At 35.2% G+C, this 16968-nt stretch overlaps 1 protein-coding gene across 1 annotated transcript in view; it reads left to right on the forward strand.

The window, feature by feature from the left end:
• The window catches only part of TMTC2 (transmembrane O-mannosyltransferase targeting cadherins 2), a 233093-nt gene extending 216396 nt beyond the window's left edge, over positions 1-16697 (forward strand). Inside the window, exon 12 of the mRNA XM_014888760.2 lies at positions 13793-16697. Within this exon, the coding sequence (XP_014744246.1) occupies positions 13793-13972 (180 nt within the window). The 3' untranslated portion in view covers positions 13973-16697. The remainder of the gene's footprint in view (positions 1-13792) is intronic.
• The last annotated feature ends 271 nt before the right edge of the window (positions 16698-16968 follow it).

Raw genomic sequence — 16968 nt, forward strand, 5'->3', positions numbered from 1 at the left:
TATTTCAGCTTTATTTACTGGTGCTATGGCATGACCACAGAGCTGTATTTTTAAGTAGTTAGCATCCAGCAGATTCATCTATTCTGTTGTCTGCCTGTACTGAAAATTGAGACGTGAGCCCTGTGCAGCAGAAGGAGCTTCTGTTGACTGCCCATGTGCCCTCTGAGATGCTCCCAGCTTCTCCTGCTCTGTGTCAAGGCTGCACTTCTTCCTACTACCAGCACCAGCTGCTGCTAAGCCTCACATTGTTTAAGGCTTCCTCTCAAGTATGCCAAACTTTCTGCCTCAACAGTATGAATGGCTGTGGATTCCTTCCAGCCTAGCAGCACTCTTGGCCTCCTGAAAATGTCTCTTTACTTTGCTCTTGTTGAAAGTGTGAGGAAAAAAAACTTCCCAGGATCCAGTTCTTATTCTCTTCCTGCTGAAGTCTGAACCAATTGTTACAGGGCATGCAGGACTTTCAGGCGCTCAGACAGGCACTGTGGCTTCCTAATGAGAAGAATAGGCATGACTGATGAGAGCTGTACTTCCAGATGACGTGTTTTTAACAGTTTGAATTTAGACAGATACAGGGGTGGAATGCTTAGACATGGATCAGCTCCACTGGGAGAGGAGATAGTGGAACGCCCTTGTTGAATAGGGGGACATCACTCTCTGATCTCAAAACATTAAGAGAGTCCTTTCTTGGTTACTGTAAATTGGTTAAACTGTCCCTGTTGAAATACCATTAAAAAAAATGACTCTGAGATTTGTTACCAGAATAGCTGTGACATTTTTCAGTCTGCATAGTGCAAGAGTGACCTAGCCTAAAGGTTGTGAAGAATGGAAAAATTCAAGAAAATTAATATTAACTGAATGTAAGCTTCCCTTCATTTCAGGTAGAAAGAGTCTTCAGTGTTTGCCCAGAAATAGCATTACTTCCCCATGTAAAGAGTTCTTCCACGTGCAGAGTTCCTCTGCTCCTCCTGAGCTTTTAAAAATCGTATTAGTCTCCAACTCAATTTTCTTTTGTTGTTGTTTTGCTTCACCCTGTTGAGGTCCTTCTTGTCTGGGGCTAAGTCCAGGGCAGATACATTATTTACATCCAGCTATTTTGGAAAAAACAGTGTTTATTCTTTTGAACAAAACTATTTCTTTCTGTATTTGCAATTATATTTGTTCACTCTCCTCCAAAATATTTTTATTACACATTTGGGGGGGGTTGTGCACAATTGTCAGCATCAGGACAGGCTTCTGTACAGGCTGTTGCTCTGAATCTTAAGGTATTGCTACTTCAACAGAGATTAGTGTCTCCTACCTTAAAAAAGTACAACAGAATAAACAGAAAACCTCATGTAGTGTTTTCCATCCCTGTGATCTCCATCAAGGGACAAAGAAAGAATACAGGCTACTGGAATGGGAATATTTACCTGTACCTGAAGTACAATATTAGAATGAGTTATATAATTTGAAAACTGATTTGCTCAGCTGTGGAAAACACTGAATTTCCTTTGGGAAATACATGAGAATATTTATTGCCTTACCCCAGAAAAATTATACATGTGTTTTCTCCTGCATTGTAGCAGCTCTGTAAAAGCAAAGATGGAATTTGCTTTTGGGCAGTTATAGAATTCTTAAATCTATCTGCTCAATATTGTGATCCATCTTTGTGTAAGATGCAGAGGAACAATCTGGAAATCCTGTCATTACAGTTCTTAACTTCACTTTTGTGACAGTTAGGTTATGGGGAGTTGATTTGTGCTCTCCTGATTATACAAGCAGTTAAACACACAAATGTCTGAGATCCATTGGGTTGCTAAGTGTAATTGTGAGCTTTGAAATTGAATTAAAATGCATTTAAGTTGCTGTTTATTTCCCATCTAGAATAATTTGTTGTATATTGATATTCTAATCACTACAGAACTATTTTGTCTGTGCAAGTTCTAAATTACTGAAATGAAAATACGTTCAAATTTCTTCTGCTTATACAGATATTGCATTGCAATACCACCATTGACTTGTTTAGACTTGCTTCTGTTTCTCCTGTATATGAAAGATAAATTGGACTCTGTATGTTCTGATTTCACATGGAAGTATGCAAGCGGCTCTGAGCTGTCCTTAGCTGCAAGTTTTCCAAGCAGTAAGCTGCATACAAGAAACACTTGGCAAAGTAAGCCAGAAACTCATTGTCATGGTAATTCAGAGTGGTTTTTATTTCGTTTTTAACTATAAAAATATTTACAAAATTCTCATAAATATTAGTCCTTCTACAGTCTCATTATTAACATAATAGATTTTCCAAGTCATTCAACTTCATGAATAGTGAAATGTATAGATATGCTTTTACTTAACGGGGGAACAAATGTTGGAAATAGGCGTCTATATGCTAACCCCTCTTTTCTAAATTTATTTAACCTTTAGAACTCCATTAAATAATCAACTACACTTACCAGGAATTGTTGAAACAGTAATTTTGTGCTAAACATCTAGTTTGGGAGAAAGAAACTCTCTGATAATTCACAGGCTATTCACTTAACACATAGGTCATACCAGGTGTTCAGTACGTCTGATGGCACTCCCTTCTTCTTTGGTTCTTCCAGTACCATTAGGTGATGTAATTCTCCTTGGATAGCTCATAAATTCTCCATAGTGAAGGCATACCAAATAATATTTGAACTGTTTCATTGTCAAGTCTTTGATGCAGAAATTTTGCAGGACTGCACCTCAGTTAACTTGAATTTTTTTTTAAATATGTATTTTTATTATACCAGTCTGAAGTATTTATCTCATGTATAGATATGTTCAGTCCACCGTCAAAATAGCTTGAAGAAAAAAAAAAGTGAAGTCAGCTAGGTCTGTCCCTTGGAGTGTAGACTTGTTTCATCTAGCATTTTAGTATTTTTCATCCACATCTTAGTAGACAGATATTCTTTTGTCCTGTGCTTACTCTTTAAGAATGAAAAAAACTGCACAATGATTATTTGTACTCAGCTGTGATGTTCCTTTACTGAATAATTTGAAAACTAGGCTTTTGAAACTAATTAGTAGGAAACTAAATAGTCTAAATTTGTGCTACTGAGTTAAATGAAACGAATCATTGTGCTTTGAGATGATGAGAGGTAGTAGTTTGTAAAGATGCACTCTCTGCTGAAATTGTGGAATTGAAGATGGTGTATCATGGATAGATTTATGCACTTGATTGTGGTTTACAGTCTGATAGTAATAGGACAGGGGATACTGTGCTGCCTACATCAGTTCCTGGAGAGAGCAAGATTGCCTTTGCTGGGTAAATTTGCCCTTGGTGTCAATCAGAAATAAAGTGCCGTGAAATAGAGAACTCACACTAGTAGATCAGCATTTCAGAAATTAAACCATCTGTTTGAACTCAATTAAAAGAGAATCCAGCAAGGCTTTTCCTAAAAGAGTGTTCTAGTGCTAATTCTAGAAACAATGCAATGGATTTATCGCGCAATTAGAACTCATAAGAATGTGAGTTTAATGCCATTAAATAAACCCTGCAGCTGTACATTCTCAATTGGATGTTTTGCAATATATAACTTACTAATTTTCTTCCTAATCTGTAGTTCTGATGTGTTTCTCAATCTAGGAGTGATTTTTAGTTGTGTATTGACATATCCTACTCGATTTTTTTCCCCAACAAATTCTGGAGAAAGTTTCTTTCTCACAAGGTGGTTTTACTGCAACTGGTCTTCTCCCCTGCCCTCACACCCCTTTGGGTTAAATGTAATTTTGTGTATAGAGGAGAAATGCCCTGCAGTGAGGCTGGTTTTGGTCTGAGATCTGCCTGAGAAGAACAGAATATTTGCAGACTTCTGGGAAGGGGATAGGTGGCAGGTGTCTGTATGAAGTTATTTGCTTTGAATTTCTTTTTAAGAGTAACTTCAGCATCAGTTTGAAAGTATTTTTGCCTCAAAAATTAGTCCAGAGATCAGATGCCTGCAAATGAGAAGATGCAGTGGGGAGAGGATGGTGAGTTGCTTGTTTCCCTTTTTGAGACTGTCTGAACCCCACTGTTTATTGGTTACCTCTTCATTTTGCATTCACTTGATTCTGTTTACATTTTGTTTTACTGGAGAGCAAATGTGCATTCCAGTGTACCTATCCTATTGATATGTCTCCCATACAATGAACAACTTTATTACTAAGCTGAGGAACTTTTACTAATTCTTCAGGTGTTCCAGTAAGGATTGTCTTCCTTAACAATAAATTACTTTAATCTGACATTGTGGTTTGTAACAGTGCCAGTTGCCTCAACATCTGGCTGCCTCAAACTAATTTCAAACAACTGCAGCATGAAAGAAAATAGAAACTTCTTCCAATAAAATAGCAATGGTAAATAAAATCCACAATAAAGCCCCTAGATTAAATTCCATAGGAAGATTTGCTGTATGTCTCTTAAATTCTAGGGGGGGTTGATTAATATATTTATGGTGGAGTTATTTGGTGGAGTTTTATTGCAACTCAGTAGTTCTACTTCATATTTTCACATTCTGACTGCATTTAAATACACATAAAATTATCAGACATTTTCTGTCCTTTTTCAAAGATCCATGATCTTTCATTAATTCTGTTTGGAAAATTCTATTCAGAAAACTCCATTGATAGAGTTTTTTGCTGATTAGCTTACAAATTGAATGTTTTACCCATAATAGAGGAAGAACATTCTCTCTGAACAGATATTGTGGAAATTGCACAGGAGACAAACTTTTTGCTTTGGGTGGAAAAATGAGCTTGAACAGAAAGTTCACTGGTAGAATTTTCAAAGTTAATTTCTGTGGGATCCTGTGGTGTTCATATAGAATGAGTGATAGATGTAGTAAAACTTGAAGTAAAATAACCTCAGTCATCAACTAAAAAGTTGCTTAGCAGTTCTACTGGCTCTGGATTATACTTTGCTGCAGCCATAGAGGGCTTTTTCTGGTCCAGTTTGGTGCAGGCATCTGGTTTCACTGAATAATTTCTAACACTGAATTTAAGAGGCAGGAATTGGGCTTTGATCACTTGGTGCTAGTCCTGCAAATATTAATTGTCCTCTTGTGCCTTTAAAAGTAATCAATTTATTGCTTTTAAAAAAGGAAAATATTATTCAAATTGTTTCTTTATATGTCCATTTCTTAAAACCTTCGTTTGACAAATACAGAAAGCTTCTGTTGGATAAACAACATTTGTCAGCATATGCTGCATCAAGTGCAGTCTTTCAGAGTAGAATGTGTAGATCTACCAGTGAACTTGTCTTGCTGTTATTAATATTAATTACTGTAAACACATGTGTAACTATTCAGATGTGGTAAATAAGGCTGCCCTAGCTGCAAGTAATTTTATTTTTTTCAGAGTCACAATCTTGTAAAAGCCTAGTGAGCAATTAGTGGTCTTACTATTAGTGATCAAAAGTCCAAATTTTAGAAACTGCAGCCCTGAAATCTTTAAGCTGTAAGAATAAAAATTAAATCCACGCACTTACTGTGGAAGTTAATAATTTTAATATGTACTGTGCATTTAATTGCTAAATCCTGTACAGGGAACACCTGCAAGTTACTGGCTGCCAAAAAGTAAGGCATGAATTTTTATGCATTACACAGAACACTGTAATTCAGCATTTTGCAAAGGACCTCTAGTACGTGTCTCTCTTCTCAGCTGTTCTCATAATTCTGTGCATAAAAATCAAACTCAAGGCATAACCCTACTGCATGTAAAAAGCATGGAAGTGATAGGAGCCAGATGAAAAAGGACAAAAGGGAAGAAAAAATATGCAATGCCTCAGAATCTCCTAGTGTCTTCTTTTCCATTATGCTCTAAAAGCACACTTTGTCTGTGGGCTGTCTTAATAATGATTGTGTATGATGGAAGCATTAAAAAAATCTAAAAATTTATTATTCTTTGGGCTCAGAGCAGGTATGTCAAGTTGCATAATGGTTTGCACAATGTGCCTGAAAGCAATGCCTTATAACTTCAAATACCAAAGTAGTTTGGGAAAACATACAGTCATACCAATATTAATCTAATTCTCAACCATTTAATTCAGTTGTCAGCCAAGGTGCAAAGGCTTATTAGAAATTTAATGTTCAACTAAACATTTGAGTAGAAATATTGGAAATCTCATTATATTGAGATCCCCCTAACTAGAACTTTAGTTAAATTTTCAAGTCTCGCGATCAACATTACTTCTTTCTGAAAGTGCAGCTGTTGTCTATTCTACTCAAAAATAGAAACTAATACAATATGCCAGTTACAAGCATCTTGGAAACGCTTACAACCTTCTCTGTTTACCAATGTATTTGATGAGTATCTGGGCAAAAATAAATGGATAATAATGCATTCATTCTCAGCAGACGTTTTTGTTTTCTAATGATATTTTATTTGATTGGAAAAATGAATGCTTTATAATGCTAAATAGTGTGAGTATAATTGTGATTAAAAACTCTGATGATCTGTACATTAGCGTTTTCTCTGAAGATTAGCCAGTTTTGATTGTGTTAATGTGGACAGCTATTCTAATCAGCCCTGCACATGAGCTGCTGGGGTGAAGAACAATTTTTTTTTAAACATTTTACATTTCTTTTAAATTAAAAGTGGGCTTTGTCTTTAGGGAACAGCACAAAGCCCTTTGCTTTTTTGTTTTCCAAGGTTTAGAAAGAAAATGCAGGCAAAAATTACATTTACTCACAAATTGATTTTCATTTTAATAAACTTACTTTGTCTTAATAGGACAAAATTCTGCTAGTGAAAGATTTTGAGTAATTTCTGTTTGTCATTATGATACTACAGATGACATTTCTGTTTAGCAAGTTTTACATTTTCTTGAAGTACAGACTTACTAGTTAGTATGCAGCATATTTGTGTTGGATAAGGTAAATAAGTTAAGTGTTTTATAATATAATCGTAACTATATATTAAAATAATCAAAATGCAGACGTTAGAGCACAGTTGGGTTTTTATAAACAAAAATTAAATAATTTGATTTTTTTTAACTGGAATCCTATAGTGTGAGGAAAACTGGATAAGATTATTCCATCCTATACTGATGACAACATTTAAGCTGGAAAGCAAAGAAGTTTAATTAAAAACACTTTGAGGTCTGGAAAATGTTACTTTTTTTTTTATTATTATTTTTACACAACCGTGATGTGAAATCAAAACGTATGTTCCTCTTTAGCTTTTATTATGGTAATACAAGTGTGTTATCTGAAAATGTCCATCACAGTTTCCGTATAAACTGAGTGATTACTAGGAGACTTCTTAAGCATAAACCAAAGGAATTGATGCATGACCACTGGGAAAAAAATGTGAGGATACACAGAAATTACAAGTTTAAGTACATTCTTGTGGGATGTTTTCAGCTGTTGTTAGGATCCACAGCCTTTAAGAGTTGTAACACATGCTTTTATTAACTTGCCAATCTGTAAACTGGCCTACCCTGGACTTACATAAAGGCCAATGGTAGATAGTTTTTCAGCATCAAGGTATCCATATATAGGTTTTTTGTTTTGGATAACTGTGTTTATGATACACTGAGCAGTCTTGGAGGGTTGAGATGAACAAGATGTTGAGGAAAAAAAAATCTCCACTGGCTGGAGAACATTGATTGTAAAATGTCTCCTATTGATGTGGTAATTTGAGAAACAAAGTAGACTGCTTGAAGCTTCCTTCCTATGCCAAGTCTAGAACTCTTCCCTGACTCTCAGCTGTGTGTTTCCTTAATGATGCTGGGTGTCTCAGTCCAGAAGCAAACTGAGTAATTTCATTGTATACTTGTGGCTGAAGACTCCCACATCTGTCACCCATAAACAGGAAAAGAGTGGTGAGAAACCCTTTCTTTGCTTTTTAATTTCTGACTTTAAATGTGCATACTGTATTTAAACATGTAGTTTGCAATTTGAGATAGGAGAGTCTCCAGTGTTTCAAAATAAACAAGGTTACATACATACAAGCAATTTCCATATATAGCCTCCTTTTGCCAGGTGGGTTAAAATGTCATCTGCTTTAAGTGTCCATATGAGAGTATCCAAGTGTAAAATAATAAAAAAACTCAAAAAAAGAGAATATGCATGACCTAAAGTTTTTGTCATCAGCTGATAATGTGACCAGGTATTAAATCATTCTGGTTTTCTGCCTTATTAGCATAATATATTATCCTAACCTGAGACTGTATATAAATAGTGTTCAACAGAAACTATTTATTTACTGTTCACTTTTTAAAATATTTTTATTTATTTATTTGTTATTTCTTTTGAGGTCCTTTTTTTTGTTCTGCGTGATGTTCATCTTCCCTGGAAATCAATAATTTGTTAGTTTGGTGAACAGTGTTTATTTAATGGCATGCTAGTAAGTAATAGGTAAGGTTATTCTCTCTTTGGTGTTAAGAACATACTGCTCTTAAGGATGATGACTAAATCCAAGGATCCACTCCCCTCCAGAGCCTCGGCTTATTGTTCTTTAGCTTTATATAGCTATTTATGTTACTTATTCTTAAGGTAATTAGACAGGGACACAGGTTCCCTTTGCAGTAGAGGTGTTTAGGTCCATTTCTGACTAATACAGCAGTGGAAACTGTGCTCTATGTTCAAGTTAACACTGGCAGGGTTAATGTTTTTCCTCTCCATTTCCCCTCTTAACTGTTTAAACTGAAATCTGTTGTTGACATAAAAGCGTACTTACTAAAATTGTTCATAAGCAGATTTGAAATTTAAGTGATGTACTTAAGTATTGTAGAGGAAAAGTTGCAGAGCATTTTTCCATTTTAAGAGCTTGCAAAGATGCTGGGCTTTTTGTTTATTTGTTTTCTAGCAGAACTGAATGTTTTGCTGTCTGGTTTGATGACAGAGGAAATCCCTTTCAACTTTGAATTTTAACTTTTTGTTCTGTCTGATCCATACTACTTTGCAATACATCCTGTCATCTTGATCCAGAATGTTTTTTGCACCAAATTATCAATACCTAGACAACTGACTTTTGTTGTCTTAGCCAGCTTACTGGAGATCAGTGTCTTAGTTGTGGTTCATGTACTGTTTAGGACAAAATACCAGACACAGCATATGCAAACTGTAGTTCTTTAGAAGCCTTATAGTGTAAAGAACCAGGGAGGAACATGAGTCTTTCTCCATAAGTGCTGCTTGGTTTATCTGAGAACACCAGATCACTCAGATAAAAAGGTCTGCTTCCATGTGCTGCTGGTGAATTTAGTGTTGTCAATGTATTACATTGGAGAGTAAGATCTAGTTGGAAGCAATCATCTCTCAGCACGATCCTCCCCTGCTTTTCCTTCCACCAGTAATAAAAGTTCAAGAAAAAGTTCTTGCTATCACTGTAGGAGGATAAAAAAGGGTATGACATATTTCTTAGTGGCCACTGGTCAGATGGAGCAGTCCACCATGATTTTCTCTCATGCCCAGTGAGCCATTCTACAAGTAGTACTCTGCTGTTTGACTACTCAGTCATTGTCCCACCTCTGTGTCTTCAGTTATCAAAGAGAAATATCTTAATTCTTCACCCCTTTTAAACTAGAAGTTCTGGCATGAAATACTAGTTTGTGATTGATGTTTTGTGTCTCTTTAATTCAAAAGAAATCCTTAAGAGAATGTGTCCTTAATTGCACTTTTTAAAAACAACACACAGCCTTTGTGTTTCTGGTAGGTTGTGCACACTTATTGCAGTATTCATTCAACAGTCTTGGAGATGTTTTGGAACATCTACAGTTTCAGACACAGCAGTAATTCCTTAAGAGCAAGATGGATTTTGGCAACGTCTTTTCAGTGACTTTTTAAAACGGATAATTGAGAAGTGTCTTGCACTTGTGATTCTACTGGAGTAAAAATTGCCATAATTTCCTTAGAAGTACCCCAGCATCAACAAAATGCACTTTAATCTCAGAATCTCCGTGATCTCTGTGGTGTTGAGCAGAGAAGGTCATCTCTAAGCAGAGCTTTGAGGAAAATTTTGGATTTCCTTGCTTGTGTTTGGACTGTTCTTTGTTCATACATTTCTGCCATGCAGAATGTATATTTGTGCTAGAGTAGGTGTAATTGTTTCTCTGTCTTTTAACTTCTTTGACCATGTAGAAGTAAAATTGTCTTTTTGTGTTGGGGACTGTACTTCTGCTATGGCATTTGCTGTATGTGGAGCCAGAGATGACAAACATGGAGGCAGATCATCCTTCTATGTCATTAAGACTGATTCTGTTTGTGAGTCCAATACTGTATATGGTTACAGTAGTGGAATCCTAAACTACTACTCAGAATTATTGTGAATTGTTTGAAGATTCTGTAGTACTCTTAATTTTGGAGAGGACTTTTTGATAAGATTTTTGCATGGCTCAATGCTCTCCTTTTATTTTGGTACTCAAGGAAAAATTTGAAAAAATTGTCATCAGTGTAAACCAAAACCACCTCAGGCAACTAAATGCTTACCTTGTGTTATTTCATTATTCATTAACTAATCTGTTATTCCTTTCCCCTCCTCCCCACGAGCACCTTCCCCCACTGCCCCCGAAAAACCACTAAGGAAACAAGCACACCACGATAAAATGCTAATAATGGGAATAATTCCAAATAGACCATAAAAGACAGCATTTATAACCTCAATAGAAATGCCAGTCAGCTATTTCTGATGTAAAGCATCTGTCTCCAGAAGGAAATGAAGGCAGGTCTGTTTCTCCTTTCAAGTCTCTGAAGTAGTAGGTGGTGTCATTTGTTATACAGTGCTACAAGTCCCATGTTATTGCAGTGGTAGCTGCTGACTGCCTTTGTTAACGTACTGAAAAGTTTTATCAGCTGTCTTTAATAAAAGACAATCTATGTGAAGAAAAACTACAGCAAATGTCTCTTGGTCTCTTATCCTCTGACCATCCTTATAGATGCAAGAGAGCAATGGCACTTTTGTAGAATCTTGCAGATGTGCACAATTTTTATGACTGTTAAAATAAACCATAGATATTGGGGTGACTGATGCCCTAGAAAGTTAGGGAACAGTCTTCCCAAAATCCTGTGTATTTCCTTATTTGAAATGTAAAGTTGTTAGAATGAACTTTCAGTACTACCTGAAATGATTTATCAGTTCACATTTTCCATGGATATCTTTGTGTAGAACACTAATGGCCTAGAATTTGTTAGGCCTCCAGGAAATCAGAAATGATGAATAGAAGTTGGAAAATTTCAGTTAAAAGGCATACAGTTTGTTAATTTTATTTGTTTTTGTTGCTCGCTCTTGTGAAATGATATATCAAATTAAAGACACGATGGTAGAGGAGTTTCTTAGCTAGGCATATAGTCTTACATATGTGATGTTCTTGATTAGTCCCATACACACACCATATTTTCAGGAGGGTATGGAGGAAATGGAGAGGAATTCTGGAAGCCATATGAGACAACTGAGTTATTTCCTGCACGGTAAGTTTTGTGAATGCTGTAGAATTAGCCCTGAGCACATTTCAACATGTGTGTTATTTATATGAGTGTTTCTAGGTTTAAGATTTTTTTAGTCCTTATCCATTGTAAGCTTTGTCTCGGTGCAAGCACGCACAAAGTTATAATTCAAGTGAGAGGACAGCTCTTTGTCAATAACTTTAAGAAAGCTCTTTCATTTATGAACTCCCATTAAACAAAGAAATTGCATGACTAGAGGGAATGAACATTGTACTCGCAAGTTGAGAAAATTCTCTCAAACAGTTTGTAGTCTAAAAATGCATTCTATATGGGGGTATTTAGACAGTCATCTATATACATGGGAGCTGATTTCCAAGCGTTCTTCACTTTAATAACACCAGTTAGCACCCAGAACATCTGTAATTAGGGAGTATATTATTTCATTACAAAACAATATGCAAGACTGGCACTTCAAAGGTGGAGCTATGAAAATATGGCTGCCAAGATGAGTTATTCGTAGTATAGATTACTTTTCAGGGGCCTGCTTTCCCTTCTTTTGAAGAGTATTTAACTGATAAAACTATGTAAAACTCAGCTGGCGTTCTTTGTTCCATTCACAGTAGAATGAAGTAACTGACGTATGGAAGGTGAAAAAAATCTGTCAGGATAAGACAAGAAAAAGTAAATCTAAAAATTAGATCTTCAGATTCCTCTGCATTGGCATTGTGATGTTTACAATAAGAGGAGCTGTACTAATTTTGTTTTGCTTAATTTTGAAACTCTGTAAGCCATTTGTTCTTAAAATTTGATGCATCACAGTTCTTCATGAGTTTTTGTGATGCATATATTAATAGGTTAAAAGAAGCAAGAAGAAAACAGAAAAAGTATGAATATATAGTATGAGGATATAAAACATTGGAATCATCTCAACAACATTCCCAACATAAAATTTAGGGTTTGGACATAAGAATTATAGGAATTTTGTTGAAGCTTGATTAAAAAGGGTAAGAGTAATGAGTTTAATTTTGGAGTGGAGAGGTTTGGAACAAAGGTAAGTCTTCCTCATCATAATGATTTCCTATTGCCACATCTGTCTGGGAGACCAACTGTACTACATATTTTATTGGCCTTCTACCTAACATATTTTCGTACAATCTTCAACTGGTTTGGGTTGGAAGGGTCCTTGAAGATCATCAATTCCAACCTTCCTGCCATGAGTTCTAGACCAGGCTGCTCAGAACCCCATCAAACTTGGCTTTGAACACTTCCACAACTTCTCTGGGCAACCTGTTGCAGTGTTTAACCATTTTCCTGATGTTACTGTCACTGGAGAGCTCCTAAAGCATACCAGCACACCCTCACAGTAGTCTGAACTTGATATGCCATGTGGCTTCACATTTTGAATATTACTTTGAGTGCAACACTGATGAGTGGTGGCTTGAAACACTTATCCTCTGAGGCAAAACTATGCTACTTCAAAAGTGAGTTTTCCTAAAGCTCACTGAAACTTAGACTGACGTGAGGGTGAAAACCATATTGAACTTTGCATGGTATTTTTTTCCCATTTTTCTTTAAAATGCAAGATACTGGTTTGACAAATGCCTTTACTGTGTTAGGTATTCACTAGGACGTGAATACCTTTGGTGCTTGCCAAAAGGTAGGTTAGAGTCTTCAGTTTCATAAATGTGCTTTTCTGCCCTTGTAATATTTGTTAACGCCAGTGATCAGGCATGTTTAATAACTTAGAGATGAAAAAAGTAAAAACAATCTAAACATTTTGTCTTAGCTAAACATGAAGCAAATTTTAGCAACATAAGCTTTTAAAATTATTTGTTACAAAATTTTAATATTTTTGTTACTAAAATAGCATTTTTCCATCATTGTTAATTTTATTCAATCATTCATTAAGAAATAGTTGTCACAGCCTGAATCTAAGTGGATATATACAACTCCTGAATATCCTTAGAATCTGAAAGGAGGCTGTATTTTTTACCAGTTAAATTAAGACAAGGAGAAGAAAGGGATAAGTTCCAATGTGTTAACTATTCTAAATGATTATAAACTCTTTATTGGCAATGGGTTTGATTAAAATTAAATTCTTGTTGCTAATTCACTCTTGGATTACTTTAATTTTCTCTTGAAACCTGTATTATGCCAACATTATCACATTTAAACCTTTTGGAGTTCTGTTGTTTTCTCATTAAAGAGATAAGTCTTATGTCTGTAGGCACCAGAGCTTGACCTGTTTAAAGCATAAACTACACAGCAGCTGTTCAGAAACTTTTTCTTGTTTTCCATATTTGCTTAAATTACTAAATTGCTTCCATAAAAAATCAGCAAACATAAGGGAGTAATTTAAGTGGAAGAAGATTGTCTAAAAAGAAAAATTGAAAATATTTGTAATATTCTTCCTTCCTTTTTTTAATTGGTACCAGTATCCAGCTGCCCTAATGAATCTTGGAGCCATTCTCCATCTAAATGGCAAGCTGAAAGAGGCTGAAGAAAACTACCTCCTTGCTCTTCAACTTAAACCTGATGATGTCATCACCCAGTCCAATCTTCGCAAATTGTGGAACATCATGGAGAAACAAGGTTTGAAAACATCCAAAACATGATGATGAAAATTCTGAACTTCTTTTCCTTAAAGTGATTCAACCCAGGAACTAGAACTTCCACACAGTTGTCAGGTCAGAGAACTTGCTGGACTTGACTGTAAGGATCAGAGGTCCTAATTGCTGCTAAGAGAAGCTATTCTGCTAGAGAAATAGAAAAAGGGAGACTTTGAGGGATTCATGAAGAACTTGTTACGCAACAAAAATATTTGGAAACAATGGCACATGAGAGAAGTTGTTTCAGTATATTTGATAAACAATTGCAAATCCCATATTGCTTACTTTTGAGTGGGTACTTGAAAGTATACTGTCATAGAAATATGAAGGGAAAATCACACAGTATACACTAAGCCATATGGGAATACGAGTGGTAATAGTAGGTTAAAGTATTTTGCTGATACTGTAACTCATTAAAATGTGTACTAAATCCAGTGTGTTTGCAGTTTGTCTTAATGCTGCTGTATCTCACTTTTGAACCACTTGCTAGCCAATTTTACAGCTTATATGGCCCATTTTTTTTCAAACCTGTCACATGATTAGATGACAGCACTGCAAGTTGTTTACTGTTACTTCAGTATGCCTGGTACTTCAGCTTGTTAACTTATAGTGCAGTTTTCTTGAGATACACAGTCAAATTTCTGTGAGGAAGACAGAATGACCAAGGAGCTGTCTGTATTCTACATCAGATGTAGTATGTAGGCTAGTAAAAAAAAGACCAGAGATGTGATTTAGTAATACAAGCAAGAGGGATGTTTGTCCTCATACCAAAACAGTGTGGTCAGACTGTCATCTTAGAAAAAAATAATTGATATTATAGAATAATGTATTTGACTCTCTTTACTTTGCTATCAGATAAGTCTAACTTTAAATCAGACTCTGCACATGATACTTTTGCAGTTAGTAATTAAAATGAGAGTTGAAAATATTAGTGCTTGGGTAAGCCACAATGAGACTTCATGAGCAACTCAGAGAAAAGGGAATGTTATGCATTGATGAGGCTAGCAAATAACTGAAGGGACTCGATTCAGTAATGCTTAAAATAGTGTAGATTAAGAGGAATCAGTAATGGTGGTTGCCAGTTACTTTTCATATTGTTGGTGTTTTAAACAAACCTATTCAGATTCTAACCAAATATTAGCATTTTGTTTGTATTCTGACACATGCTAGCAGCAGAGATGTCAAATATCTAGATCTGCTTTTGGTGAGGTTCAACTTATTTCTGTTTCAGAATAATTTAGCCTCATTACTGTTTTAGTCTTCAGATTTTAAATGTACAAATAATTTATTTAAAATCAAAGTGTATGAAGCTTTAGTAATTTTTTTCCAGGCCATTTGTTAACTGCTTTTTTTCTTTGGAATAAGTATTATTGCTTGTAAGAAAATTTACTATTTCATTTAATGGCCCTTTGGTATCTGCTTCAGTATTCCTTTCATAATGATAGATAAAGTGGTAGAGCACCTTGAACTGAAGCTTCTTCAGGATCTTCTGTTAAAAACTCTTTATTACTGAGAAGGGGCTTGGGGTTTTTAGTTTATGTATTCCTTTTTAACTGTTGAGCACCATTCCAACAAAAATGTAGAGAACACTTTGCTGTATTTATTTATTTATTACTTGACTGCAGCAATGTTACCTGCCATTAACACAACAGTCTCTAAGTGTTGCTATTTCTTTTATTTGGTTTTACTTACATTTGTTCTGTGGTTAGTGTATGTACTGAATGGGAAAGGGAACACTTGAGTTATACTCTACCTTCTTGATCATTCTACCCTTATACTTGGATTTTAAATCTGTATTGAAACAGATTAGGGAATAGCTGTTTCAAAGTCAGTATAGCAGAAAAACTGTAGTTATGTGTGTTTCCTTTTCTTTCTTCTTGCTCACTAAAATACTGTATGTTGCTAAATTTACAACTGGCCCATCAGAAGGGCCAGAAGAGCAAGATTGTTTGGTTTTGTGGAGTGTGTCAAGTTTTTCTCAAATAATGTTCTTGCTGGAAAAGCAAAATTGAAGGATCAAAAGTTGAATTTCAGCTTGATTGTTGAAACCAGTATTAGAATACAATGGTAGCTTGAACTTATTCTCCTGCTTTACTGACTTTCTAGGAAAAGATATAGAAATAGGTAACTGTAACTGAGCTTGGTATAGAACTGTGGTATCCTGCAGCTTTATTTGCTCAACAGCCATCAAACTTCGATGGCTTCTTGGTCTTAAACATTCACCAGGTTATTTGTCTCCTTCAACTTGTACTTATTCTTGTTGGGTAATTTTTATTCATTGCACAAAAGGGGGAAGAGGGGAGCACTCCTGTGATACAGTGTCATGCTTGCATTGATAACTGGTTTTGTTTGTTTCTTTTTAAAAAAACAAACAACAAAAGAAAAGGAAAAGAAAAAGAAATAAGGACTACCATAAATTTACCAAGAATGTCCCTGAATACATTTTTTAATATACGTCTGGGCTTGATAACTTTCTTCTTTTGGGATAAATTTAAAACATGTTTAAAATATGTCTCTCTGCTCAGGGATTTGTGGTGGATTATTGCAGACAGTGCTAAAAAAAAAAAAAGAGCACAAGACAAGTTTACTAAATTAAAATTTTATTTTTTGAAAAACTGTTATTTGTATAAATTATCAGATTTGTAGGCTTTCCTTTTTGTAGAAATAATTGTTTATGTGCCAGATAAAAGAATTTCAATTTTGTTTTCAATAATAAAGCATTGATAACTAATACCCTGTGTATTCATTTGTGTTACTGTAACAGCTCTTTGGGTTTTTTAATTGTTTCTAATTTAATGAGTAATCTTGATCATTTTATGTATGGGACAACGGTTTAGCATAAGTAAAATACAGCCTGTCACATTTGGCTTTCTTCTATACTCTATTGCAATTAGACTTCAGTGGATATTTTCAAAAAGGTTCCCTGAAAGCATTTTTTAACACTTACACTCACTAAATCTAGCCAAAGGTATGTGATAACTATCATATTTCATTATTATATC

The sequence above is a fragment of the Sturnus vulgaris genome, chromosome 5 (assembly GCF_052056855.1).
Source record: "Sturnus vulgaris isolate bStuVul1 chromosome 5, bStuVul1.hap1, whole genome shotgun sequence".
Taxonomy (NCBI): Eukaryota; Metazoa; Chordata; class Aves; order Passeriformes; family Sturnidae; genus Sturnus; species Sturnus vulgaris.